Below are 26,215 nucleotides of genomic sequence, written 5' to 3' on the forward strand. Positions count from 1 at the left end.
CACACACAACAGTGGCGTACGGGCACCAAACAAGTTATTAATAAGGAGCAGATGAAGCAGCAGCCCCGCTGCCATCCGTCCGGTTCCCCCGAGGGCCACCGCGCGGGCCAGGAGGCTGTCTTCCGAGGTTCGGCGGTACCCGCCCCCCGCCCCTCTGCCCCGGCCAGGACCGATCTGCGGAAGCCTTCCAGCAGTTTCTTCCAGTGTCCCCACTCTGCCCCCTTTTCAGCCCTGTCTTCCTCTCTGCCCCCTCTCTCCGGGAAGGATCCAGGGCAAGGGAGCTGATTGGTCGCAGCCAGGAGAGGGAACCCGAAAGCACTACTAAGGGGAGATGCTGCAAACAAGCAATTCCCAAAGACCCTCGGTAGGAGCAAGGTCTGAGGTCTGGAGTCCAAAGACCAGTTTCCGGAGTAGAGGAGTCCCCAGAGCTCAAGTATTCAGATTCAACGGGGGCCCCTCTCCGCGGTCTGCCCGGGACCCCGGCCCCTGGAAGGAGGGCTATTTACAATTTATGGTCTAGCGACCATCCTCCCCCGCGTCCCTTTATTCGCACACATTCATTCGCACCAAGGACACAGAGACCCTATCTTAACCTGAAAAGGAGGCAGACCCCAGCTCTTCAAAGAGCAACGAGGGCAGGCGAACGAGCGCCTCAGATCTTCCCCCAGCCCGGCCCAGACCCGGCCCGGGGAGCTCCTCCACCGCTGCCCCTCTAGGACAGGAGATCTGGGGGAGCTTGTGCTCCCCTCCCCGGCACGCAATCTCAGGGCTACTGCTTGCAGCGAGGGTGAGAGGGGTCTCAGGCCCCAGCCTGAGCCGTCCCGCTCTCGGGAGCTGAGTCCCGCAGCGGCCGGACCCGGGGACAAACTTTCCCCGCGGGCCGGTCCGCGCGGGCACCGCGGCGCCGCTTACCGTGTGCGCAGAGCAGGGCGCCAAGTAGCAGCGTAACCCACGGCCGCCTCATGGTGCAGCGGCAGCGCCGGCGCTCCCTGCCAGCCTGGGGTCCCGCCGGCTCCCGCGGGGCACGAGGCGGAGGGAGTCGGGGGAGGGTCCCCGAGGGGAAGCGTCCCGATCCACCGCAGCGGGCGCGCCCCGTAAGTCACTCTCCCGCCGCTGCTGCCTCCAGTGCTGCGAGCTGAAGCCGCCCCGCCAGGGGACCGGGAGGGGGTGTCCGGGGCCCGGCCGCCCCGCCCCCCGCCCCGCAGCCCCCGCCACCGCCACCGCGCCTGGTCCCGCCCCCAGCGCCAGCCCGGCCCCTTCCCGCCCTCGGCCCCCGCCCCCGGGTCCCCAGATCCCACCCGCCAGTGCCTCCCGCGCGACCCCACTTCTCTTGAGGCCACCCCCACATTCCTAGCCTTCGAGAGAGCCCCCCACCCCCATTACTACTGCTCTAATGTCCCTAACTTAAAAAAAAAAAAAAATTTGTCCTAGCGGTAATCTCGCTCGCATCCCGGTCACTCTAGTTCTATGCCAGAGCTGACCCAAGTCTCCTAGACGTGACCCTGGCCCCCCTACCGGCCCCAAGTCCAGACTTTATTGATGTCTCAAGAATACGCAAAGTTTCCAAATGCATAATCCTCTCGGTCTTTATGGACATCAAACAAGGGACATCAGGGGGCCTGGAGTGCTCTATAACTAGCGTTTTCACTGTCAAAACTCCTTTTCTGAGATTTTCTTCTTGCTCCACCCTCGCCCCCGTCTGGGCAGCGTTGTTCTAGGGCTAAATAATTCCACGGCCTCCCCTTTTCATTTACTCATTTCCTGAGGTGGTTGTCTGGGTCCTGTCGCCCCAGTTCAGACTTCCAGAATTGGCCCAGACAGACTTAGTTCCTCCTCGCTGTCTTTGTAAATCAGCGTTGTTAGCCTCTTCACCTTCTTTGACTTTCTGATCCTGGCAAAGAAGGAAGGGGATAAGGCAGTAAGTCCTTACTTGCAACTTCACTCTCCCATGGACTTAGCCTCCTTCCAGCGTCCGTCTGTAGAGCTTCCAGTCATGTTTTACTACATAAAGTTTTAAACTTCTCCTTGTTCTAGCTTTGTGGCCCATCAATGCTTCTCCCCAATGCATATTAATAATATGGGTTGATTTTGTTACTGTCTTCCATTTTCTAGGTTGATTCTTGTCTTATTACTTTTGTCCAAGTCCCCAACTTCCTTAGAATCCTATGTATCACTTTTCCCTCCAAGTTGGTACGCCAGCTTTTCTGGCTTTGGAATCTTCCTTTATTTTGTTAAGCCACTTTCCTCTCGCTAATAAATAGAGCCAGGAAGACTCAAATGCCCCATGTTAGCTAAAAGAAAAGCAGTTTGGTGTAGTACAAAGTGGATACTAGAAAGATTTCTCCAATGGATAGGTTATTTCATCCTTGCTTCTTTTCCATTTCTCAAAGGATTTCACTTCAAATTACCGTCTTTGACCAAAACTAACATTAACTTTGCAACAGCAACCAAAAGATGTGAAGTGTTAACTCCTTCTCAGCCAGTACTTCTCCATACTGATTTGCCTGAAATTTTTAGCACAGACGAAATGTGGTTGAACTAGCATCACCATGGTAACTCATACCAAGGCATTCTCTGCGTGTGCAGTTCTTCTTGCTGACTGAAGGCGGCAGGCGAGTCAGGTCAGCTTTGCAGTACATGTAACTTACTGCTATGAAAGTCCACCTTGACGACCTATGTCTGTCACCTTAGCCTAAAATCCAAGGAGAAAAAAAGTGAAAAGTAGAGGCTGATTCTTTGCATATGCACTCTTCATCTCCCTCTCAGATCCCTCCTCCCACATTTTGGATGCAGCCTTGGTTGGTCTTAGGACTCCAATATATGTTGCTTATGAAGACTTGCTTTTCAACTATTGAGAAAGACCTTATGATTCTGGAGACCACATTTTTTTCCATATGAAAACTAAGGACATGTGGTATAATGAATACATTTGTCCCAAAAAAAATCCAAGACAGACGGTCACCATACTTTTGCTGTCAGGGGATTAGGAATTTATAAACAGTTTCTACTCTGTATGCAAAGGATAGGTTTCTTTCCAAAAGGCATGATTTGTGTTGTTTTCCTGGGATTGAGGAGGAAGAGAGAGGCCGGCTATCCCTATCTGATTCAGGCTCAGGAAGCTGCGTTTTCTGTGTGCATCCCAAGTCCTCCTCCTCTAGGCTTCAGCAAAGTTCTGGTGCACAGAGCCATCCCGGCTGCTGTTAGTCACTGGGAATACCAATGGGTAGAAATGAACTTTGTGCATAGTCCCTGCCTGGGTCACCCCCTAGGGTGAGTTAAGTCTTGGCTGTCAGAAACTGCTCTTGTGCCAGGAGTGCTAAGCCATATTTATTTTTACCAGGCCTCTCAGACTTTCTTGTTTGGAGTGAGAGATCCTGAAAAGCATGCCAGAATGAGCTGTTTGTCTCCCTTTTATTGTCCTCTGGGACATGCCCCTAGAAAAGTTGTAGGGGACTGCCAATTCCAGAGGGGTCTCAGAGGCCTTGGTTTCCTCAGAAACACCACCCCTTTCCTTCATCCTTCTAGGACAGATCAGGGAACTGAATTTCCAAGATCAGAATATTGCCCTGAATTAGACCATCACTAATGGCCTTTTCAAAGAAAACACAGGGAGTACTACAGAAACAAGATAAAAATGGGCCCGATTTTGATCCAGTTGGGTTGGTAGAACTCTCTTATAACAGAGGCATGATTCAGCAACCTGAATTTCTAAACATAATTCTTCAAAAAGAGTAAAAGGCCTGACCAGGTGGTGGCACAGTGGATAGAGCGTTGGACTGGGATGCAGAAGGACCCAGGTTTGAAACCTCGAGGTCACCAGCTTGAGCGTGGGCTCATCTGGTTTGAGCAAAGCTCACCAGCTTGGACCCAAGGTTGCTGGCTTGAGCAAGGGGTTACTCGGTCTGCTGAAGGCCCACGATCAAGGCACATATGAGAAAGCAATCAATGAACAACTAAGGTGTTGCAACAAAAAACTGATGATTGATGCTTCTCATCTCTCTCTGTTCCTGTCTGTCTGTCCCTATCTATCCCTCTCTCTGACTCTCTCTCTGTCACTGTAAAAAAAAAAAAAGAGTAAAAAATTTGAAGTCTCATACTTTTAAAACAGTAGTTCTCAATGAGGAATGATTTTGCAATACCTGGTGACATTTTGGGGAGCAGATGTTACTGACAAGTCATGAGTAAAGGCCAGGAATCCTGTTAGGCAGCCTACAATGAGCAGGACATCCTTCCCACAATCAAAATTATCCCGCCCCAAATTTTAATAGTGCTTAGTTTGAGAGGCTCTGATTTAAAAGATCAAGATCATGAATCTGCAAAGAATTGCTCCATCTTCTCTCTAGAATTCACTTTCTGTGAATGGACGGCATGGATTCTTAAAGCTATAAAAGCGAAAACGAGAGAAAGCCCAGTCAAAGGCACTAAAGGAGCCCTATACCTATCTGCCGTGGGAATACTATTTCCAGTATTCATTCACTTAGTAGGAATTTATTACAGTTTAGTATGTGCCAGGCACTGTAGAAGCAGTGGTAAAAAGATATATTGGGTCTCTGGAACTTACATTCTAATGGGTGTGGAAGCTCCAAGTATGCAGAACCATTAAAAGAATGATCTCACAAATGAATGTAAAACTACAAATGATTGGGGCAGTCACAGAAAAGTACAGGGTTCTATTAAAGAAAAGACTTGATTTAGATTTGGGGTTTCCACAAGGCCTGTCAGAGGCACTGACACTTAAATTGATTAAGAGTCATCGGGCTAAGAGTAGACAGGGAGGGTTTTTCAGGCAGAAGGAACAGTATGTGCAAAGGCTGTGAGCCAGGAAATATGGCTGGTTCATGGCTGGTCTCAGTTCATCGTCACACCCTCAACGAAGCCTCATGTCACCATGTTAAGTTTGCCTTGTTCTCACTCACTGCCTTTATCTTATTTTATTTAGGAAATTGGATAATGTTTCATAGAGGTGTAAGAGTTTACTAGGCAGCAAATGTGGGAGAAGTACATTCTTAGTGGAGAGAAGAACTTATGCCCAAAGCAAGAGGGTGTGGAAAAGCTCCGTATGCTTGGCGGTAGTGAGTAGGAAAGTATGGCTGGAGTATCAAGTACGTAGGGAAGAATGGCAAGGTGGCTAGAAGAGTGGGTTGGGACCAGACTGTGAAGGAATATATATGTCTGCGGATTAAGGAATTTTACTTCATCCTAGTAATAGTGAATCAGCACCATTTTTTTAAAAAAAAGATTTTATTTATTGATTTTACAGAGAGAAGAGGATGGGGGGATGGGAAAGTAGTTCCTTCACTATAGCTGTTCATTGATTGCTTGTTGTATGTGCCTTGACTGGGCAAGCCCAGGGTTTTGAACCAGTGACCTCAGCATTTCAGGTTGGCGCTCTGTCCACTGTGCCACCAAAGGCCAGGCAGCAATGCTTTTTAAGTAAGGAAGTAACATGGTCCAATTTGAATATTAGAACAATAAACTTATTACAATGTAGAGGATGGCTTGGCAGAGAAAAAACAGAAATAGAGACTGTAGTTTTTTTGTCCTAAGATTCTGAAATTTGGCACTTCCAGTTCATATCCTGTTTATTTAATGATTCCTAGTATATTGCCTTTCATCCTCCTGAACTAATTCTCTTAGCTTGTCTACATGTAGCATTGTCTCTAAATTTGTTGCTTTTTTGCTGGGCAGTTCTTAAGATATTTCTGTCACATTCAGTATTTAGGTGTAGGAAGGATATGCCAATGCTTTCTGATTGTTTTTAATGCCCTTCTCAGTGATGCCTTGCCTTTTTCTGGACCTTTATCTCTAATAAATTTGTTTTATGAATTGGTTCTTATGAGGCAACTATAAGTCCTATGGGTTGGATGCACTTAGTTTTCTAGACTTTTAATTTATAGGAAGAAAAATCTCTTTATGGTACTCACGTATTAATTCTATTAGGCACTATCTATGATCCTGGAAAGTTAAAGATGAATGAAGACTGTCTCTGCCCTCAAAGTATTCACTATCTAGTAGGAGAAGTCAAAGAAATTTTTTAAAGAACATAAGTGCTTATCAAACTGCATAGTCTAGGACAGAGGAAGGTACAGCTAATTTTTGTGGGCTACCAAGAAGAAATCAGAAAATTTTCCCCCTCCTAAACTATATGAAAGTGTAATTCCCAATTCTTTTTGTCGCATTTGAAAATATAAAATAACAAGAAGGTACAGTCTGTAATTTGTCTTTCAGCTCCAGTTCAACTTAAACAATGTCCTCTTAATCACCTTCTTGTAATCCATTAGTTATTTTTAACTGTCCCAGAGTTCATGAACATTTTCTTTGCAAATACTCCCACAGCTCTGGTCTGTTGCCTCATGGTAGTCCAAAATGGCTTGTCTGTAAATAGCATTTTAATTTAAACATGTTAATTCCATATGCTGGCATCACAGTTTTTGCTCTGCTCCTAAGGAGGGTAAGTCTTTTAAGAAGAGCCTAGTAGCTCAGAATGAATTTCATGACCTGCATTTCTTAGTAGCTAGTTTGCCTTTAGCATCTTTTCTGCTTGATGAGTTGATAAAAGCTCGTCCTAGTTTCTTGAACCTGTTTTGTAGCAATAACTCAGTCTAATCTATTTTTTATTTTAGAGGGAGAGGAGGGAGATAGACAGACAGACAGAGAGAAACATCGATTTGTTGTTCCGCTTATTTATGTATTCATTGGTTGATTTTTGTATATACTCTGATCAGTGTATGGGGACGATGCTCTAGTTTAAACTGAACAACCCAGCCAAAGCTAGCTTTTCTTTTTCTATTTCTTTGAAATTTAAAACTAGTACATTTATATTTGTTTTTCTGAAGTTTTCAATTCCAGGGATGATATTCTTTCTGATTAATCTCTTTATAGGTCTTTGGCAGAGCCAGAAATGTATATGAATTTTCTCTTTATAATTGAGATTATAATCTGATAAACTGACATTTTGACAAAGCTTCTCTCTTGTGGGTGTTTCTCCTATTGTTTTGAGTTTTATGTTTTCATTCCTTATACTGTAATACTTTAAGAGCTCATGCCTTCTCTATGTTTTAATCAATTTTATATCACCTGCTGATTTTCAGGATTGTGGAGTTGTCTTTTGATTTACTGGATGATTATTTGCTTGGGTAAAATTTTCAGAAATATGGTAAAATAATTTAAGAACTTGGAAAGCCCATCTAAATTTAAGGCTGACATTTTCTTCTTTTCTTAACACTCACCAGGATCACAAAAATACACTTGGCTTTAACAACTTGTGTATTTCTATTTTTTAAAAAGACTGATGTTTTGTTGTTTCACTGAAAAATTTCCTCCACCACTAATGTGTTGCCAAAATCTATTATCATGTAATCTATGGCAGAAGATAAATCTAAAAGTAGTGGCTCTTTCTTGGGGAAAACCAACATTATCTGGAAGGTCATCACTTCTGCTTATCAAATATTTTAAAGATTTTTAAGCCACTTATTTATTGTCTTGGTTTCAGGTTATAATACGTTCCTCTTACAGGAAACTTTTGTAAATATAGAAAAGTATAAAGAAGAAAAGTGTAAACAGTCAGTAATTTCACCATCAGTAAAAGGTTACCTGTTATTTCTGTGAAACCCCAAATTTTCGTGAAGCCTTAGTCTAGCAACCACCTACCTTTTTCTAAGTCATCTTCTTCAATAGACTGTTCAGGACATTAAGAATAGAGACTGACTTTAAATATAAGGGTCCTTAGGATTTTTATGGAATGGATGGAGCTGTAGGAAAAACCTACAAATTGCTCCAGAGATGACATCTTGTTCTTATTTAGCTTTCTTTGAGTCATTAACAGTCGGGCGCCACTGGTGCTGAAACTTATCATTATTATAACCGCAAATGGGTTAATGCTCAAACAAAGCTATATTCTTGGGGCTGGTTCCCAGCTCCACCACAGAGACCTCAGCAGCAGCACCCTCCAAGTCCCAGGATAATGCTCCACAAATAAGAGGATGTCAGATGTTCAGCCTGGACTGAAAATTCTCTTCTTTTATCTGGTAGCTTCCAGTTGCTGGCAGGGCAGAGCAAAAAGAAAAATAAATAAATAAAAACCAAGCCAACAAACCCTAAAAAAAGAGGTTGTGTGGTTTAGTGGTCAGACCACTAGCCTGGGGGTTGGGATAGCTGAGATCCAGTTCCAGCTGCCCCACTATTGGCTGGATGATGCTAGACAATTCATTTTCTTGATATGTTCCCCAGTTTTCCTGCTTAGAAAACGAAGAAGTGCCTTAGAAAGTTCTTATGACAAATGAAATGACCTATAAATAGTTAAGGTTGCTTGGAAATAAAATAAAATTGTAATCCTTAATAATTATTATCCTATTACTTTATTAATAATTTAGTAATAAGCCACAGGTGTGAAAGTTACAAACTCCCATACCCTTAAGCTATGTTGGTAGGGGGAATAAGGGAGTGAAGGGGGAAGAAGAAGGCAAATATTTTCATCTTATTTGCAGGACTTCACATCAAATATCAAATTAGTAAATTCATTACCTTAAGTAATGCTCCTAGTTTGTGTCTGTCCCTTTATCCCTACCGCATCTAAACGCAGAGTGACTCACAGGAACCTAGAAATGAGACACATATACAATTTGAAGGGAAAGGGAGAATTAGGAGGTTTGAAACTCCTGGTGGAGCAGGCTAAGAATAGACCTCTCAAAACACAAAGAGAAGAACCTCCTCTTTCTTTTTCCTCCCAATGTAGGTGGTCCAATGGTTTCCCAGTCATTCCTTTGATAGCATGATTTTTGTTTTGTTTTCTTTCGTTTCACAAAACCTCACCTTTTTTTATGGGGTGGGGGGCGGGGAGCACACGAACTAAAGAAGTGGGAACAAAGTGGCTTTTGCTAATAGGTCTCAACTGTGACAAGTGCTACAGACCACTAACCTGTTGTTGGAAGTGGAGCAAAAGGAGAAATATCTGGAGCTCTGGAAATTTGAAAACCAATACATGTTCTCCCCTCTTAAAGAAGCGAGCAATTAGGCATATGAGGGGGGAAAATCCAATAGATGTTTTGGTTTGTGCACCCTATACCCTCAAGAAGTGAAGTGACTTGGTAGGAAAAAAGAATAACACTTGGGAAGGGGACCAAACAATAAGCGATAGGAGTAGAAGGAGGGACTTTCAGAGGAAATGTCAATGAACTCAGAGGATTTAAGGAGCAGCTTGTGTGTGTCCAGTCTTGTAGGAGCAGCCTAGATATACGCACGTGAAAGCAAATTTGTAGCAGTTGAAGATAGTAAATAATAAAGAGATAACAATAGGTAATGTGATATTAAGTGTTCGTGGGAATTTAGGTGTGGGAGCTATTGTGAGGATAACAGCTGTATAAAGCAGGTACAGTTAACAAAATTCAGAAATTGAGAATATGAGAGGCTGGCAATAATTCTTTGGCACCAGGAAATATGATGAATTCAAAAGGACTCTCCACTCAAATTCCTCTAAAACCACCTCCTCAAGAATTCGTGAATCCTAAGAAACCCCGACCTCCGCGAAGCAACCGCTCCCGGAACTGGTGTGGTCAGTGTGGCGTTGCGATACGGAAACTGTTTGCGTGACACCCCCGCTGCCTCCCGTCTCTCCAGCTGCGTAGGTGCCATGGCAACAGAGAGAGCAGGCGACCTGGGTTCCGGAAGCCTGCGAGCTACAGCTTGGAAGCTGCTACGGTCAAATGATGCTGACTCCGGAGCGCCTATCCCTACCGGACTACGAGTATCTGGGTAGGAGCTTCGGGGAAGGAAAGCAGTGCAGACGAATTAGGCCGAAACCTGGGAGGAGGCGGGGTCGGCGTCTGGGTGGGAACTGGTCCGGGTGGGATGGGGAGGAGTGGAGAAAGGGGCGCGTTCTGGGTTCTGAACCTGTAAGGCCCGGGGGCGAGGCGAAAAACAGCACCTGGGCAGTGAACAATGTCTGCAGTGTGAGGGCGGGAACTCGGGCCATAAGGATTGTGGTTAAAGTGGGATAGGTTGCAGTTGAGGATTGGGGGCCCATCTGGGGTGTTATTGCTATGCTGGTAGTGGAGTAACCTTGAAACCTGAAGTGCCAAGTCAGTCATTCTCTGAATAATCATTTTACCGTTATAATAGCAAGTAATAATTTTGAGCGTTTGTTTTACATTAGGTACTGTACTAAACGTTTTACATGCATTCTTTATTGAATTGTCACAACAGCCCTAGGAGGAAATACTGGGGTTTTCTTCCATTTCGCAGACGGAGAAACAGGCTGAAGAGGTAACTTGCACAAAGTAGGCCACACAGGAAATAGTAGAACTAGGATCAGACCCTAATTTGCTCACTCCAGGACCTGAGCTCTTGACCACTAAGTCTGTAGTTAGTATGTTATTGAACACCTTCAGTGTGTAAGGCATTTACTGGATGAAAAAAAGCATGTATGCACACAAATTTAAAAAAATTTTGATAGACTTTTGCCCTGGCCTGATAGCTCAATTGGTTAGAGTGCTGACCCAATATGCAAAAGTTGCCGGTTCAATCCCTGGTCAGAGCACATACAGAAACAGAGTGATATTTCTGTCTATTTCTTCCCTCCTTCCTCTCTCTCTCAAATCAATCAGTAAATGAAAAAATAATTAATAGACTTGATTTCCTACAGAAATTTCAAGTTTACATAAAACTGAGCAGATTAATCACAACCTTCCCATATAGTCCCTCTCTTCCCCACTCATAGTTTACTTATTATTAACATCTGGCATTGGTATAGTACATTTGTTATAATTAATGAACCGGTATTGATACGTTATTAACTAAAGCCTATAGTTTGTTAGGGTTCACTCTTTGTGTTGTCAGCTTTATGGGTTTTAATAAATGCATAATGTCATGTAACTGCCAATATAATATCATGCAGAATAGTTTCACTGCTCTAAAAATTCTCTGTGTCCTACCTATTTATCCTTACCCCTGCCCCCTAATTCTTGGCAACCACTAATCCTTTTACTATATTTAATGTTTTACTTTCCCAGAATGTCAGACTTTCACTAAGCAATATACATTTAAGGCCCCTGATTGTCTTTTCCCGGTTTGATAGCTCATTTCTTCCCCCTCTCCCCCAAGTTAGAAGCAGGGAGGCAGTCAGACAGACTCCCACATGCATCCAACAGGGATCCACCTGGCATGCCCACCAGGGGGCGATGCTCTGCCCATCTGGGATGTTGCTGCTTTGCTGCCGGAGCCATTCTAGCGCCTGAGGCCGAGGCCATGGAGCCATCCTCAGCGTCTGGGCCAACTTTGCTCTAATGGAGCCTTGGCTGTGGGAGGGAAAGAGAGAGAGAGAAAGGAGAGGGGGAAGGGTGGAGAAGCAGATGGGCGCTTCTCCTGTGTGCCCCCGCCAGGAATTAAACCTGGGACTTCCAAACGCTGGGCCGATGCTCTACGCCTGAGCCAACTGGCCAGGGCCTCATTTCTTTTTATCACTGAATAATATTTAATTGTTTAGATACACATTTTTAATGAAAAACAATTCTAGTTTATTTTTTTAAGTGAGAGGAGGTGAAATAGACTCCCGTGTGTACCCCAGCTGGAATCCACGTGCCAACCCCCGTCTGAGGCCGATATTCAAATCAACCAAGCTATCCTCAGTGCCCAGGCTGATGCTTGAATCACTCGAGACACTGGCTGTGGGAGGGGAAGAGGGAACAAAGGGGGAGAGGAAGGGAGAGAGAAGCAGATGGTCACTTCTTTTGTGTGCTTGACCAGAAATTGAACTGGGACATCCATTTGCTGAGCTGATGCTCTATCTACTGTGCCACTGGCCAGGGCCTAGATTAAATTTTTGAATTGGTAATATGGAAACTGGATTTAAAATATAAAGAAGTAGCCTGATCAGGCAGTGGTGCAGTGGATAGAGCATCGAACTGGGATGTGGAGGACCAAGGTTCGAAACCCCAAGGTCACCAGCTTGAGTGTGTGCTCATCTGGTTTGAGCAAGGCTCACCAGCTTGAGCCCGAGGTCACTGGCTCAAGCAAGGGATCACTCGGTCTGATGTAGCCTCCCAGTCAAGGCACATATGAGAAATCAATCAATGAACAACTAAGGAGCCGTAACAAAGAACTAATGCTTCTCATCTCTCTCCCTTCCTGTCTGTCTGTCCTTATCTGTTCCTCTCTCTGACTCTGTCACAAACATAAATAAATAAAATATAAAGAAGTTTACAGTGAGAGGTCTCCCCCACCTCTGCCAGTTTTTTTGTTTTGTTTTGTTTTGTTTTTTTTGTTTTTTTACAGAGACAGAGAGAGTCAGAGAGAGGGATGATAGATAGGGACAGACAGGAATGGAGAGAGATGAGAAGCATCAATCATCAGTTTTTTGTTGTGACACCTTAGTTGTTCGTTGACTGCTTTCTCACATGTGCTTTGACTGGGGGGCTACAGCAGACCAAGTAACCCCTTGCTCAAGCCAGCGACCTTGGGTCCAAGCTGGTGAGCTTTGCTCAAACCAGATGAGCCTGCTCTCAAGCTGGCGACCTCGGGGTCTCGAACCTGGGTCCTCCGCATCCCAGTCCGATGCTCTATCCACTGCGCCACTGCCTGGTCAGGCCCTCCTCTGCCAGTTCTTATCCATAGTCAACCCCACTGGTAACCACTATTACTGGTTTCCTGTGTATCCTTTCAGAGTTTATTATGTACGTACCGTACATTCTTTTTCCCCTTTAATATATCTCCAAGTAATTTATTTATCAATAGCTTTCTTATTTATACCCTGGCCTGATAGCTTGGTTGGTTAGAGCATTGTCCTGAAGACAGAGGTTGCTGGTTCAATCCCCGGTCAGGTCACATGCAGGGGCAGCTCGTTGTTCCTGTCTCTCTCTCCCTTCCTCTCTTGCTAAAATGAATTAAAAAAATTTTTTTTAGCTGCATAGTGATTAAATAATTTATTTAACCAATTCTTTATTGGTAGACAGTGTTTCTTCTAGCCTTTTACTATTACTAAAAATACTGCACTGACTAATGTGCAGTTTTTTCCCTTTACTAGTATATCTGCAAGGATCAATTCCTCAAAGTAGAATTGGCTCCTCAGGGGTATATGCATTTATTTGATTGATTGAGAGACACAGAAAGGAAGGGAGAGACAGAGAGACAGAGGGAAGCATTCGTTTGTTGCTCAACTTAGTTGTACATTCATTAGTTACTTCTCATATATGTCCTGATAGGGGATTGAACCTACAATGTTGCAGTTTTGGGACAATGCTCTAACCGACTGAGCCAACTGGCTAACTTAGCATTTTTTTTTTTTTAAAGGCTTTTTTTTTTTTTTTTTAATTATTTATTTATTTATTTATTTTTACAGAGGCAGAGATAGACAGGGACAGACAGACAGGAACGGAGAGAGATGAGAAGCATCAATCATCAGTTTCTCGTTGCGCGTTGAGACTTCTTAGTTGTTCATTGATTGCTTTCTCATATGTGCCTTGACCGCGGGCCTTCAGCAGACCGAGTAACCCCCTGCTGGAGCCAGCGACCTTGGGTCCAAGCTGGTGAGCTCTTTGCTCAAGCCATATGAGCCCGCGCTCAAGCTGGCCACCTCGGGGTCTCGAACCTGGGTCCTTCCGCATCCCAGTCCGACGCTCTATCCACTGCGCCACCACCTGGTCAGGCAGCATTTTAAATATTGATAGATATTGCCAAATTGTCCTTCCTAGGGGTTGTGCCAGCAATGTAAGAGCATGCCAATAAAATATATCAAAGTTTTGAATATTTTCAACCTGTTAAGTGATAAATAGTCCCAAGGAGCTTTAATATGCATTTCTTTTCATCCAGTTTAAGGGCTATTTGATTTTTGAAAGGCATGCATATATACTTACACACACACATATATAGAGAGAGAATTGTAAGCAGCCAAAAGGGCATAGTTATATTATTATATATAATTAAAATATTCATTGACCCAATGAATATTAATATCAATGTCTAGCAATACCTAGAATTTTGCTAAGAATTTTACATATTTTATTTACCCAGTACTTAATGTGAATCTGTGAAATATTTGAAAATATTATTCATTTTCTTGAGTGTTTGCCATTTAAGTGATATGTCTCAAAGGCTTGGCACATTTAATATACTGGTGCTTTGGTGAGTAGAAATTGGTGGTCCCTTTATAAGTGGCCTTTTCAGGAAAACTAATTCAGTGGTAATGTTGATAATGAATCTACAAAAAATCACAAAGTCTCAGGTTGGTTGGAGAAGCTTCAGTGTCCACCCATCTACCTAATGTTTGAAACCTAAACAAGTACTCCTTAAGGCTCTGTAACATTTAAGTGTCTTAACTCCCTGTCTCAATCACCTAATATCTCAATCAATAAATATCTCAATCTGGATATTTATACTGCCCTAAGTAAGGTCATACTACTCATTGGCTGCTGTATGTTTTGTCAGACCATTCAATTCTGGTGAAATGCATTTGTCTCTAGTGGAAAATAACCCTTGCCCATTACAAGTTGGTCTCTTTTAGAACCATGCTGTTTTGAAGTATTCACCCTCAATTTAATGATCATTTAACGGCTAGTCCCTATAGATTAATTTAATAAAATATTTCCTGATTAAAAAATTTAAATACCTGTGAAGGGTTTTGTTTTTTGTGTTCATTATTTCTTTTTTTTTTTCCTCCTTTTTAGAACTATAAAGTCACATCTGTAGGCCTAGAGAAGAAAAGACAAATAGAGAAAAGAAAATTGCAGAGATTGGAAAGCTCTGAGCATTCAGCGAAATAGGGAAGCCAATGCTGAGTACCCCTTGGTAAATGTGTCAGGGATCTCATTTTAGTATTCTGGTGCAAATTACAGGGATCTCTATTCAATGAATATCTATAGGTTTCCCTTTCCATTTGCTAGTCGAGGCTTATATTTGCCTTCTCATCTATTGGTGAAGAAAGCAACTTCACATATCATGTTGGTAAACTGATCCGTTCCCCACTGACTTTGTGGATTATGATCTGTAATCATAGCTTAGTATGGCTTATGACGGTGATTTTTAAACCAGTGAGCCACAAGAATTTTTAAAACATGCAATGCCTGACTGTTTAGTCAGGGCACTGACCTCTTTTCCCTTAGATTGTCAAATAAAAAAAATGACAACAGCCAGCCCTGTCTGAGTAGCTCAGTTGGTTAGAATGCCAAGGTTGTGGGTTTGATCCCTGGTCAGGGTACATACAAGAATCAACCAATGAATGCATAAATAAGTAGAACAACAAACATGTCTCTCTCTCTCTCTCTCTCTTTATCCCCCTGCCCTTCCCCATTCTCTCTTTAAAATCAATAAATTTAAAAAATTAAGTAGGGAAAATAAAATTTTAAAAATGACAACAGCCAACACAACAATAGCCCGCCAGTGTAAATATCCTGTCTTGAACATAAATATATAGATCATATAATAGGGTTGTATCTTATTGGTCACATCACAAAATAAGGTTATATCTGATTGGTTAACTCTTGGTACCAGAAATCCTTTATATATAAATATAGTCACCTAATTTTAAAAAAATTAAAGATTTATATTTACTGATTTTACAGAGAAGAGAGGTAGAAAGGCAGTGGGAGAGGAGTGGGAAGCATTAACTGTTGCTTCTCATATGTGCCTTGACTAAGGAAGCCTTGGGTTTTGAACCAGCAACCTCAGTGTTCCAGGTCGACACTTTACCCACCACCTGATTTTTTTAAAAGTCACTTTGGAGCAAAAAGAGTAGGCAATTACTATGTTGTTGTTTTTTTGTAAATCTATCAAAATTATACTTATTTTTTTGTCAGATTGGCAAAAATTTTTTTTTGATGTGCCACAGAATTTTAGTAATTAGTTTGTGTGTGCACTAAGATGAAAAAGGTTGACAATTGCTGGCTTAGGATCTTAAGATCATCATTATAGAATCAGCTCAGGGATGTTTATGCCTACAACCATCAGAATGTAGTGGTAGAAACTGTGTTAATGCGCAGGCCTAAATCGAGAGATGAGAGCCTGGTAAAGAGATGAAATAAGTACAGAACCCTTGAAAGATTTCCAGCCTTACGTATACTTATTGGAAGCTTCTGCCAGAGGCTGAGGTGTGTCTGTGTATCTGATTGGGTGTGGAGATCTCTCTAGAGCCGAAGGGCAGTCTGTTCTGGTCCCAGGTGTACAAAACATACCACCTACGTGCTGACCTGAGTATAAACATGAGGGTGTGAGGTTTATTTTTTACCCCACCTAATTTTGTGTGGTGCTTGCTTTCACCCATGCTCAAAGTTGCCTCTTCTGTTTCCATGGAAACAGTTTATTCTCACTAAGGTTGGTAGTGGGTTGGCATAATAGATAACTCTTGGAAATTAAGAGACAGTCTTTCTCCTTTGTAGGCTATACTTTTAGATGAATCATAATAAATTGAGCACTTCATATATGCTTAGCATTGTGTTTTATCTTATTTAATCTCCCCAAACACCATTAGAAGTCGCTATCATTATTAATCCTATTTGGTAGTTATTAATATTATTTCAGTTTACAAAGAAGGAAAATGAGGCTTAGAAAGGGTAATTGATTTGTGCAAAGTCACATAGGTGATGACGCATAGCAAAGCAGAGATTGAAACTCAGGTTTGCCAGCTTCCATAGTCTGTTTTTTCCTTTCCACCAAGAAGGTAAAAAACAAACAAACCAAACACCTATTTCCTGCAAAGAGCAATGATCCTTGTTTCCCTTCTATGATAGAACTCTTAAAGAGTTTATTAGTTGCAAATAATTCCTGAAAACAGAAATTGTATCTTACTCATCTTATATACCTACCTGCCTTTCATAATATAGACACTTAATACATGCATATATGTTAAATGAAATGTGAGTTATCTGACTTTCAGGTACCTCAGATGTGAGCAGTTAACAAGTAAGATTTATTAAGCATTTTACTGTATACCAGGTAACATTTTAAGGGTTTGACATATGTTAATACATACAAAGATAGTTTCAATTGTTATCTCCATTTCACAGATGAGGAAACTGCAGCACAAAGATATTAAATAACTGGTTAGTAAATAATGAAGGAATAATTCTAATCCAGCAGTCTGACTTCAGAGTTCACATTGTTAAACTCCATGTTATAAATACATTGAGCAACTCCAGAAATGAGGCTCCAGCTATTGCATAGATTTTGCATCGATCCTGGAGTAATTTCAGTTGGCCCAAGGGCTTAATTTAACATTTCTGCCAGGAGGGGGCATTCTAGGAATCAGGATGGATTGGGGAATTGTAAAATTCCAGTTTCTTATTGCTACTGGACTCTTCTAGAACAGGCAATGAGGGGAATAACTTATAAAAAGAAACCATTTGGTCGAGTTTTATTGACAGTAATTTATGGATTTTGAGCTGTGTGACCTTAAAGAAGTTGCTCAACCTCTCTGTGCCTTAGTTTTCTTTCTTTTCTTCTTTTTTCTTTTGATAACATGTTTATTAAAGGTGAGGACAGGAAAATAAGGGAGGGTCTGGAATAGAAGAAGCAACAAGAGAGTGCTGAGGTGGGGCTGTCTTGGCTCACTGAGAAGCCAGAGAAAAGAGGGACTTGGAGACAGGTTCAGGGGGTTAGCCCAGGATGAGCTGACACTGCCTATTACTCCCTGGTTGCATGTCTTATGGGGTCCCTTAGAGTTTAGGAGATGCATGCGTGTGGGGTAAAAGAGGAAGAAGGGAAAGGCATGAGTGTGCTCCCAGGAAGGAGTGCATGCCTGCCTTAGTTTTCTTATCTGCAAAATATAGATAATAGTACTTACCTCATACATGAAAACTTTCAGAGCAATGCCTGGCTACTACATTGGGTCTACATTGTGAAAAGAGAGTGTACAAAATGAGTAAGATATCTTTCTTTTTAGAGCACCTGAGTAGGTGCTCAATAAATATTAGCTACTATTATTATTACTATACTCTTAAACAAAAATATGTAATACATATGAATGTGGCAGCCATGAAAATGTGCCTCTATGATCTCCCTTTGTGGGAAGGCAATTAACTCCCAACCCCAGCTTTGAATCCAACACCTTGTTCACAGTGAGGCTACATTTCCCACGTGCTAATCCCAGCCAATGACTGGGTGGGACTGACTTGTGACTCTTCCAACGGAGACTTTGGCTTGAGAACTCCCACTTTACTGCAATCTCTTTCTTTCTCGCTCTCTGTCTCCTTTCTTTACAAGGGTCAGCCCTACATTGTGGTCTGTTAGCTCTCCCAGCTTTCTCTAGCTCTCCCCCATTTCCCCCAGGGGCGTTCCCCACAGTTTATCTCTTGCAAGTCTGATCCTGTCTTGGTGTCTGCTTCTCAAGAGTACCTGGGCTAAGATAACATCCAGCAGTCACTGATATAGTCCCTTCCAGCCATGAGATTGATAGTTTCTTCAAACCTTGGCAAAGGTTCTGATATATGACTCTTTCCATGTAGAAGACGTAAGTGTTACTAATCTTATTTTTTTATATTTGCTGATAAACACATGATATTGTCTTACTGCCAGACACTTTTTTTCTTTTGGATGAATCCTGATAAGCACACTTATTTTGAGTATAATCAGCAAACGTTCCAAATCCAACCCTATGCTAGGAAACATTGCAATTTACAATAAGTTAGCAGGAATACTCTTAGAAATTTAAAGTGTTTGGGTTGTTGCAAAAAAGTAATGAAATAAAATATTATAGATGCTACACTGACTTCCTAAATTCTTGGAAACTAGGTCACTTTAAAATAGTAATGAACATATTCACAAAATCATCTCTGTCCTTTCCTTTCCTTTCCTTTCTTACTAATCCTTTTTTCCTGTCTTTCCCCTTCCTTCCTTCCTTCCTTCCTTCCTTCCTTCCTTCCTTCCTTCCTTCCTTCCTTCCTTCCTTCCTTCCTTCCTTCCTCCCTCCCTCCCTCCCTCCCTCCCTCCCTCCCTTCCTTCCTTCCAACATCCAGGCAGTTTACACACTATATGGGAGATGGGACATACTCAGAAACGATCGTGACACAGAGTGACTGTGCAGTGTGTCGTTGCAGGGTGGGCGGACTCCGTATGCAGCTGTGTGGGTGCTTTCCCAGTTTGGTCAGCAGCTTTTCGGTCATGGCAGGGGAAGCAGTTCCATAGGTGGCCCAGTTCTGGATGTGCCTTTGGGAGTTGTTCCTGGAAGTTCAGCCAAAACTCTTGTTTCTTCCGCTTTTTCAAGGAGTCTGTAAGCTATTTAATAAATGGAATATCCTTTTGTTGGGGGGGAAAGAGCAAGTGAGTTCTAAGGCATGTTGTTCCCGACCACCACCCACCCTCCTTTCTCAAGATAACTAAATCAGGTTATTTCAGGGTTATGCTAGGGTTTTAAAAATAGTTCTGTAAAATTAAAAAAATATATATTTGTTAATTTCAGCAAGAGAGGAAGGGAGAGAGAGAGAAAGAGACAGGAACATTGAGCTGTTCCTGTATGTGCCCTGACCAGGGATCAAACCAACAACCTCTGTGCTTTAGGATGATGCTCTAACCAACTGAGCTATCTGGCCAAGGCAGTTCTATAAATTTTTGACATTGCTTATCATTTATATATTCAAGTAATATTAAAATATTTTCTCCAAATGCAATCCAAAAGTTGGGAATCACTTTATTTGCATAAATACCGTGTTTGTTAACTGAGTAATCTTAGAAGGCCAAGTAGGTATAGTTTTAAAAATTAATAATAGTAAATCAGCAGAGACAAATGATCCATTAGCTTATCTCTAGTTCATCAACCTCTTTCTATCCTTCTTAGCAGTTATCACAGCTATCTTGTTTATTTGTCTGTTTCTTACTAGAACGGGAAGCCAGAAGGGCAGGCTTCTTTTCTCAGCCCTGTATCCAAAATCTAGCACAATGCTTGGCCCAAGTTAAATGAATGGTCTGCTTTAAGTAGCAGAATAAATTTTTTTAAAACTGGGAGAAAGGAATTCAGTTCTATCATGTGAGAACCATTAAGATCCTTTTCCTTCTTTCAATGAATGAGAAAAAAAGGATGACTGTAAAGCCAGTATCTAAGGCCAGGGCAACCATCACAGCAGCCTCCTGGCCCATGCAAGTTCGCATTGGATTCGGACAGTCGGTAAAGAAACAATGGAGCCAAAAACTGATAGGCCATTTTCTTTAATTCTAGCTTGCACCCGGCAGGCAAGTAAAAATACACACTGGGCTCCAAAACCCACTCACATTCAGTGCTCACAAAGCTACTGACTTATCCGAGTTTCCTAGAATCAAAGGTTTCTAGCTCACCAGCCTTATTCTCCTCAGTTCCCCATCTCCTTCCTTCTCCCTGCATAAACTGCACACAAACTGGCATCTCACTCAGCACTCCGCCATCTTGGCTGCTTCTCCTGGCCACATGGCCTCTTTCCGCTGCTCTCTGCTCTGCTCCCTCTGCTCTCTCATGCTAATCATCCCAGGAACCAAGAGAGCAAGCTCTCGTTCTGCCCCCATTTTATAGTGTAGAAATCCAAACCTTTAATCCAATATACAAAACAGGGAAGTCTCTAATACAAAGACACTTCTCTGAGGCATGATTGGATTGTACTGCCCCACATCAAAAAGGGTGGGAAAGAGCCCTGGCCGGTTGGCTCAGCGGTAGAGCGTCGGCCTGGCGTGCGGGGGACCCAGGTTCGATTCCCAGCCAGGGCACATAGGAGAAGTGCCCATTTGCTTCTCCACCCTCCTCCCCTCCTTCCTCTCTGTCTCTCTCTTCCCCTCCCGCAGCCAAGGCTCCATTGGAGCAAAGATGGCCCGAGCGCTGGGGATGGCTCCTTGGCCTCTGCCCCAGGCACTAGAGTGGTTCTAGTCTCGGCAGAGCGACGCCCGGGAGGGGCAGAGCATCGCCCCCTGGTGGGCGTGCCGGGTGGATCCCGGCCGGGCGCATGCAGGAGTCTGTCTGACTGTCTCTCCCCGTTTCCAGCTTCAGAAAAATACAAAACAAACAAACAAACAAACAAAAAAAAACATGTGAGAAAGGCTTAATCCCAAAACCAAGTCCCAGGCTACAAGGATTCTACCTGCCCACAGAGACACACTAATTAATATCACCTGGGCAACGGCCTCCTCGTGGGCAGCGCTGTCTTTAACAAAGTGAGCATAATATATTTTATCTGCCCAACAATGACTTTAAAATCTGCCCTGGAGCCTTCTGGTTTTAAACTCTGATTAGTTCTAAGGTTAGTTTCTGGATTGATACAGTAAGATTTCAATCATTTATTAAAAATGATATTTTAAGAAGGAAGAAAGTTTTATACAGTTCTGGGGCATCTCCATGAGATCCCGTTCTTTAGTTGCAGGGAGTAATGTGCTTTAAGACTGAAACGACCCTGGTGAACTAACCCTTGGGTCCTCTGTGTGGGGGCCACCCTTGCACTACTTCCCTAGGGGCCTTCGGAAATAGCTCATTCCATGATTGGAATTTTAGTCAAAACGCATTTATCTGAGCAGAATTTTCATGATTTATCAAAGAGAGGAGGGATTTTCCCAAACATCTGAATTTACTAAATTACTGATCCCATTAGCTATGTTTTCCTTTAAGCACCTTTCTTTAAACAAAGCAATTACTGCTGAAAACATCAAATGTATTTTTCATAAAAGCTTTGACCAAGTTTTGTTTGATCTGGAGGAAGGCAGTAAGGGTAAATATTGTCTGAGAAGGCACTTTCTGAGCCTTCCTTTCTCTTCACTGAATGGGCTTTTTAAAGCGCTATTCTTTGGAGAGAGTAAGAGCCTTTCTCAGCTGTCCTATTATTGTGTAGCTCAAGGTCTTGTTAATACTATTATCTAGCCCTGAGATTACAGGTAATTGTGATAAAACACAGGCTTCAGTTTCTGTAATCTCAGACAGAAATCTGTTTGTGCCCGAGGCCTTCATATCAGGTGTTTGTTAAATTCAGACTTCTCTCACCTGGGATTGCCCCACTGGCCCCAGTAAACGGAGTTGTGTGGCAGGGATAGGGCTGCATTAGGGCCTTTTTTTTTTTAATTTAACTTTTTACAGAGACAGAGAGTGAGTCAGAGAGAGGGATAGACAGGGACAGACAGACAGGAACAGAGAGAGATGAGAAGCATCAATCATTAGTTTTTCATTGAGCGTTGCTACACCTTAGTTGTTCATTGATGCTTTCTCATATGTGCCTTGACTGCGGGCCTTCAGCAGACCGAGTAGCCCCTTGCTGGAGCCAGCGACCTTGGGTCCAAGCTGGTGAGCTTTTGCTCAAACCAGATGAGCCCGCACTCAAGCTGGTGACCTCGGGTCTTGAACCTGGGTCCTCTGCATCCCAGTCCGACGCTCTATCCACTGTGCCACTGCCCGGTCAGGCCTTTCTTTCTTTCTTTCTTTTTTTTTTTTTAATCGTGGCAGAACTCCTTGGCAATTTACGTACAATGTGCACAAAATGGGAAAATTATGTATTTTAAAATAGGCATGTTTGAAACAATAACACTTATGAATGTGACTAAAGGCCACATGTCTTTGGCTTTGCTTGTCTCATGGAGAGGCTGCCAGAACCACTCTGCTCCATGGTTCTCATGCCCTGAAGTCCCACAAATTGACACGTAAGTAGGCAACACACAAAGAAGCTCAGCCCATTGAGAAAGGGAGTTTGGGCGCTTGGGTCGGCCTCCTTTCTCTCTATGTGGAGTTCTTCCCAGCTTTGGTTCTTCTGTCCCATCTTAGTTTTTCAGAAAGGAGAGATTAAATGTGTCTGGTATTTCAGCATGTTAACTGCACAGGCAACATGAGGCTAGCACTCAGGCCACTGTTCAGCCTGTCATATGGAAGGAGTTGCCTTTCAGGGGAGATTATACTTGTGTATGTAACCGCACAAATGCACATTCTGCCTGGAGGAAAGTGCATAGAACAGGAGGCCTTACGCTGCCACTCAGGCCTCTTTGTGGAGGGCTGCATAAGGAGCCCTTACTGACATAGTCAGCTCTTTGGCGTTTAATGAGTCATGTTTTTGTGCGATGCCTACTTAAGAAGAAGAACAAGAAGAAGTGCACTCTTCCTCAAATGATTTGCCTTTACTGGCCTTGGAGCTTAGTATATTCTAAGAGTTTTGTACATTCCTGATGACATCATTTACAATGCTAGTGCACAGACAGTAAACAAAAAATAATTTAGCTCTCAGGCATCTAGACAAAACTTAAATAGGCCTATTTAGAAAAATGATAATAAACTTTATAAACAGCGAGCACATGAGCTTAAACAACAAGCATGATCCCAGTCCTTTTTGGAATGTGATGCGTTGACAGATGGCTGTAGAAAAAGCTAGAAACTTGGACACTCTTGGATTGTGTGCAATTCAAACTTGAGTCCATGATCTAGTGTCACTCCCAAGCAGTGTGTGCCTGTTATTAGATAAAACTCGGGCTACCACATGAGTAAGTCAGTAAGCTCCTTGAGCCATAGCATTTCACTTTTAAGGAAAAAAAAAAAAGTAATACTGCTACCTACCTCACAGGAATGTCAGATTGAAAGATAAGAATGAGGAGCTCTTTATAAAGAAAGTATTTTGTAAATAGATAATACTATTATTCTTACTCTCCTTGATCAAATTTCCCCAACAAATGGAGTTAATAAAAGCTACCTCACAGGGGGCTGAGAGAGTGAATTAATATATGTCAAGTATTTTAAAGTAAACTATTAGACGAGACCTAAAATTGATTATCTTTTTAGATAGCCTGTAAACCAGCAAACCTGGGGTTTAGACATGTGATTAACCTATGAAGTCTTTCATGTGCAGTACAGTCAGTCCGTCTTTTGCCTGGTCTTCAAGGGTTGGCATGGTAGAGAATGGTGAATACACAGTGAAAAGAAAATGGGTTAAGTCTGCAGGGGGAATGGCCCTGCCTTTTTTCTCTTCAAGGTTATGCCTACAAATAGTCTCTGGAGTCTTGCTAATCTTTGTTGCCATGTCTAGACGTAGGGACTGTTTTGACCTTTGCTCTTTCAACAAATATTTGTTTTTAATCTCATATTTCTAAAGGAGAAACAAACTTAAGGAAAACAAGTGGTTGATTTGTCCCACATTCTGAACTTTTTCTTATCCTGTTTCCAAGTAGTTAAGAGAAAGTAACTGTTGAAGGACCTGACATTGGTTCACCTGTTGAAAGTTCTTAAACTCAGCAAAGTAATAAAAACAGTTTTGGTTGTTATCTTTAGAGGGGAAGGGACACCAGGAAATAATTTATATTTTTAAATGATAAAATTATCACTGAGATCTCTTCCACTTTTGTTGGTATTTTCATAAGATTTTAGACAACAAAACCTGAGAAAAATCCCTTAGGTAATTTTTCAATTTCAGAATTTCTTCTTTTGTCTTTAAGTATTTGAGTATTTTCACTTGCCAGGTTTCATGTTCAGGTGACATAAAGTGGGAAACATTTAGATTCTAAATGCTTAGACTGAGGTCATTTCTCTCTCTCTCTCTCTCTCTCTCTCTTTTTTTAAACTTTTATCTTTTGAGAGAGAGAGCAGGGAGAGAGGGACAGGAACATTGAGATGCTCCTGTATGTGCCCTGACTGGGAATTGAACCAGCAACCTCCATCTGCTTCTCTTCCACCAACCTCTCCCCCTTCTCTCACTTCTCCTCCCGCAGCCAGTGGTTTGATTGGTTCGAGCATTGGCCCCAGGCTCTGAAGATAGCTCAATTGATTTGAGTATTAGCCCTAGACGAGGGTTACCATGTGGATCCTGGTCGGGGTGCATGTGGAAGTCTGTCTCACTATCTCCCCTCCTCTCGCTTAAAAAAATCAAATAGGATTCAGTCTCTCATGATGAGGCTCTCCATGGCTTGCTTACTGTTAGCTTTTTCTTGTGTTCTCACATGGCTTTTCTTGATGTGTGTGTGTGTGTGTGTGTGTGTGTGTGAGAGAGAGAGAGAGAGAGAGAGAGAGAGAGAGAGAGAAGAGCTCTCCAGTGTCTCTTCCTATAAAGATACTAAACCTGTTGGATCAGGACCCCACTCTTCTTCTGACCTCATTTATTACTTCCTTACTCCAAGTACAGCCACACTGTGGGTTACAGCTTCAACATATAAATTTGGGCAAATACAGACATTGAGTCCATCACATCAGCCTTTTATACTCATGCCTTCAGAGGAACTTGTACCTACAGTTCCTAAGCTTTTCTGGGTTTATGTAAGAGAATGGGCTTGCTTCTTGTCATCTTTCCTCAATACAGGTGGTACATTGAAGTTTTTAGCTTCTTTTAGTCTGCTACAGTAGTTATTGCTTGTTTTTCTAATTTCCATCTTCCAAAATTTTCTTAATATCTCTGATATGCTCCCTCTTCAATTCTTTGTTTTTATGAGTCTATGTCTTCTTTTATTGAGATATAATTAACATACCATAAAAGTCACCTGTTTAAAGTTTACAATTCAGTATTTTTAGTCTACTTTAAAAAATTTTTTAATTTATGTATTGATTTTAGAGAGAGAGAAACATTGATTTGTTGTTCCACTCATTCATGCATTCATTGGCTGGGTTTTGCATGTACCTTCACCTGAGATTAAACCCGCAATTTTGGCATATCATGATGATGTTTTAACCAACTGATCTACCTGGCTAGGTCCTGTTTTTCAGTCTATTGACAATATTGTGTGACCACCTGTACAATCTAATTCCAGAACTTTTTCATCACCACAGAAAGAAAATTATACCAATTAGCAGTCACTCCTATTACCCCCCACAGCCAATCTCTCGCAAGTACTAATCTGCTTTCTGTCTCTATGGATTTGCCTATTCTGGATATTTAATACCAACAGTTCTTGCCACAACAAGGGAATTGATAAACTGCAGTATATTCAATAGTGGAATATGTATTATGCTGTAGTGAGAATTAACGAATAACTACTCATAGTGATATGGATCAAGCTCACAAACACATGTTGAAGGAAAGAAGCCAGACACAAAAAGACTACATACTGTATGATTTCATGTATATCTCAAAAACAGGGAAAACTAACCAATGTATTTAGCTTTGGGGAAGGGGGGATTACAGCTAGAAGTAAGTTCTAGAAGGTGTTTTAGGGTGCTGATTACAAGTGCAAGTTCATACTTTTCTGTATATTATTACACTTACGTAGAAAATTTAAAATATGTATGGTAGTTAGTTTTTAACCTAAAAATCAGCAAGTAACATAGAACTGAGATCCCAGAAATAGATGCCAAAGCACAGATCCACTTAATTTGCGACAAACTAAGTGTAAT

The 26,215-nt window shown here is 42.2% G+C and overlaps 2 protein-coding genes across 7 annotated transcripts in view; one reads left to right on the forward strand and one right to left on the reverse strand.

Moving 5' to 3' along the window:
- Positions 1-1,142, reverse strand: part of LRP4 (LDL receptor related protein 4) — a 61,259-nt gene extending 60,117 nt beyond the window's left edge. For both annotated transcript variants that reach the window (XM_066251439.1, XM_066251438.1), the window contains exon 1: positions 913-1,142. In XM_066251439.1, the coding sequence (XP_066107536.1) occupies positions 913-964 (52 nt within the window). In that variant the 5' untranslated portion in view covers positions 965-1,142. The remainder of the gene's footprint in view (positions 1-912) is intronic.
- Positions 1-26,215, forward strand: part of CSTPP1 (centriolar satellite-associated tubulin polyglutamylase complex regulator 1) — a 182,693-nt gene that overhangs the window by 477 nt on the left and 156,001 nt on the right. For 2 of the 5 annotated variants that reach the window (XM_066251447.1, XM_066251444.1), the window contains exon 2: positions 9,616-9,750. In XM_066251447.1, the coding sequence (XP_066107544.1) occupies positions 9,629-9,750 (122 nt within the window). In that variant the 5' untranslated portion in view covers positions 9,616-9,628. Of the gene's footprint in view, positions 1-9,579; positions 9,751-26,215 lie in introns of those variants that run through there. The other 3 variants (XM_066251446.1, XM_066251445.1, XM_066251442.1) reach the window with 3 other exon arrangements.

This window comes from Saccopteryx bilineata, chromosome 1 (assembly GCF_036850765.1).
Source record: "Saccopteryx bilineata isolate mSacBil1 chromosome 1, mSacBil1_pri_phased_curated, whole genome shotgun sequence".
Classification (NCBI taxonomy): domain Eukaryota; kingdom Metazoa; phylum Chordata; class Mammalia; order Chiroptera; family Emballonuridae; genus Saccopteryx; species Saccopteryx bilineata.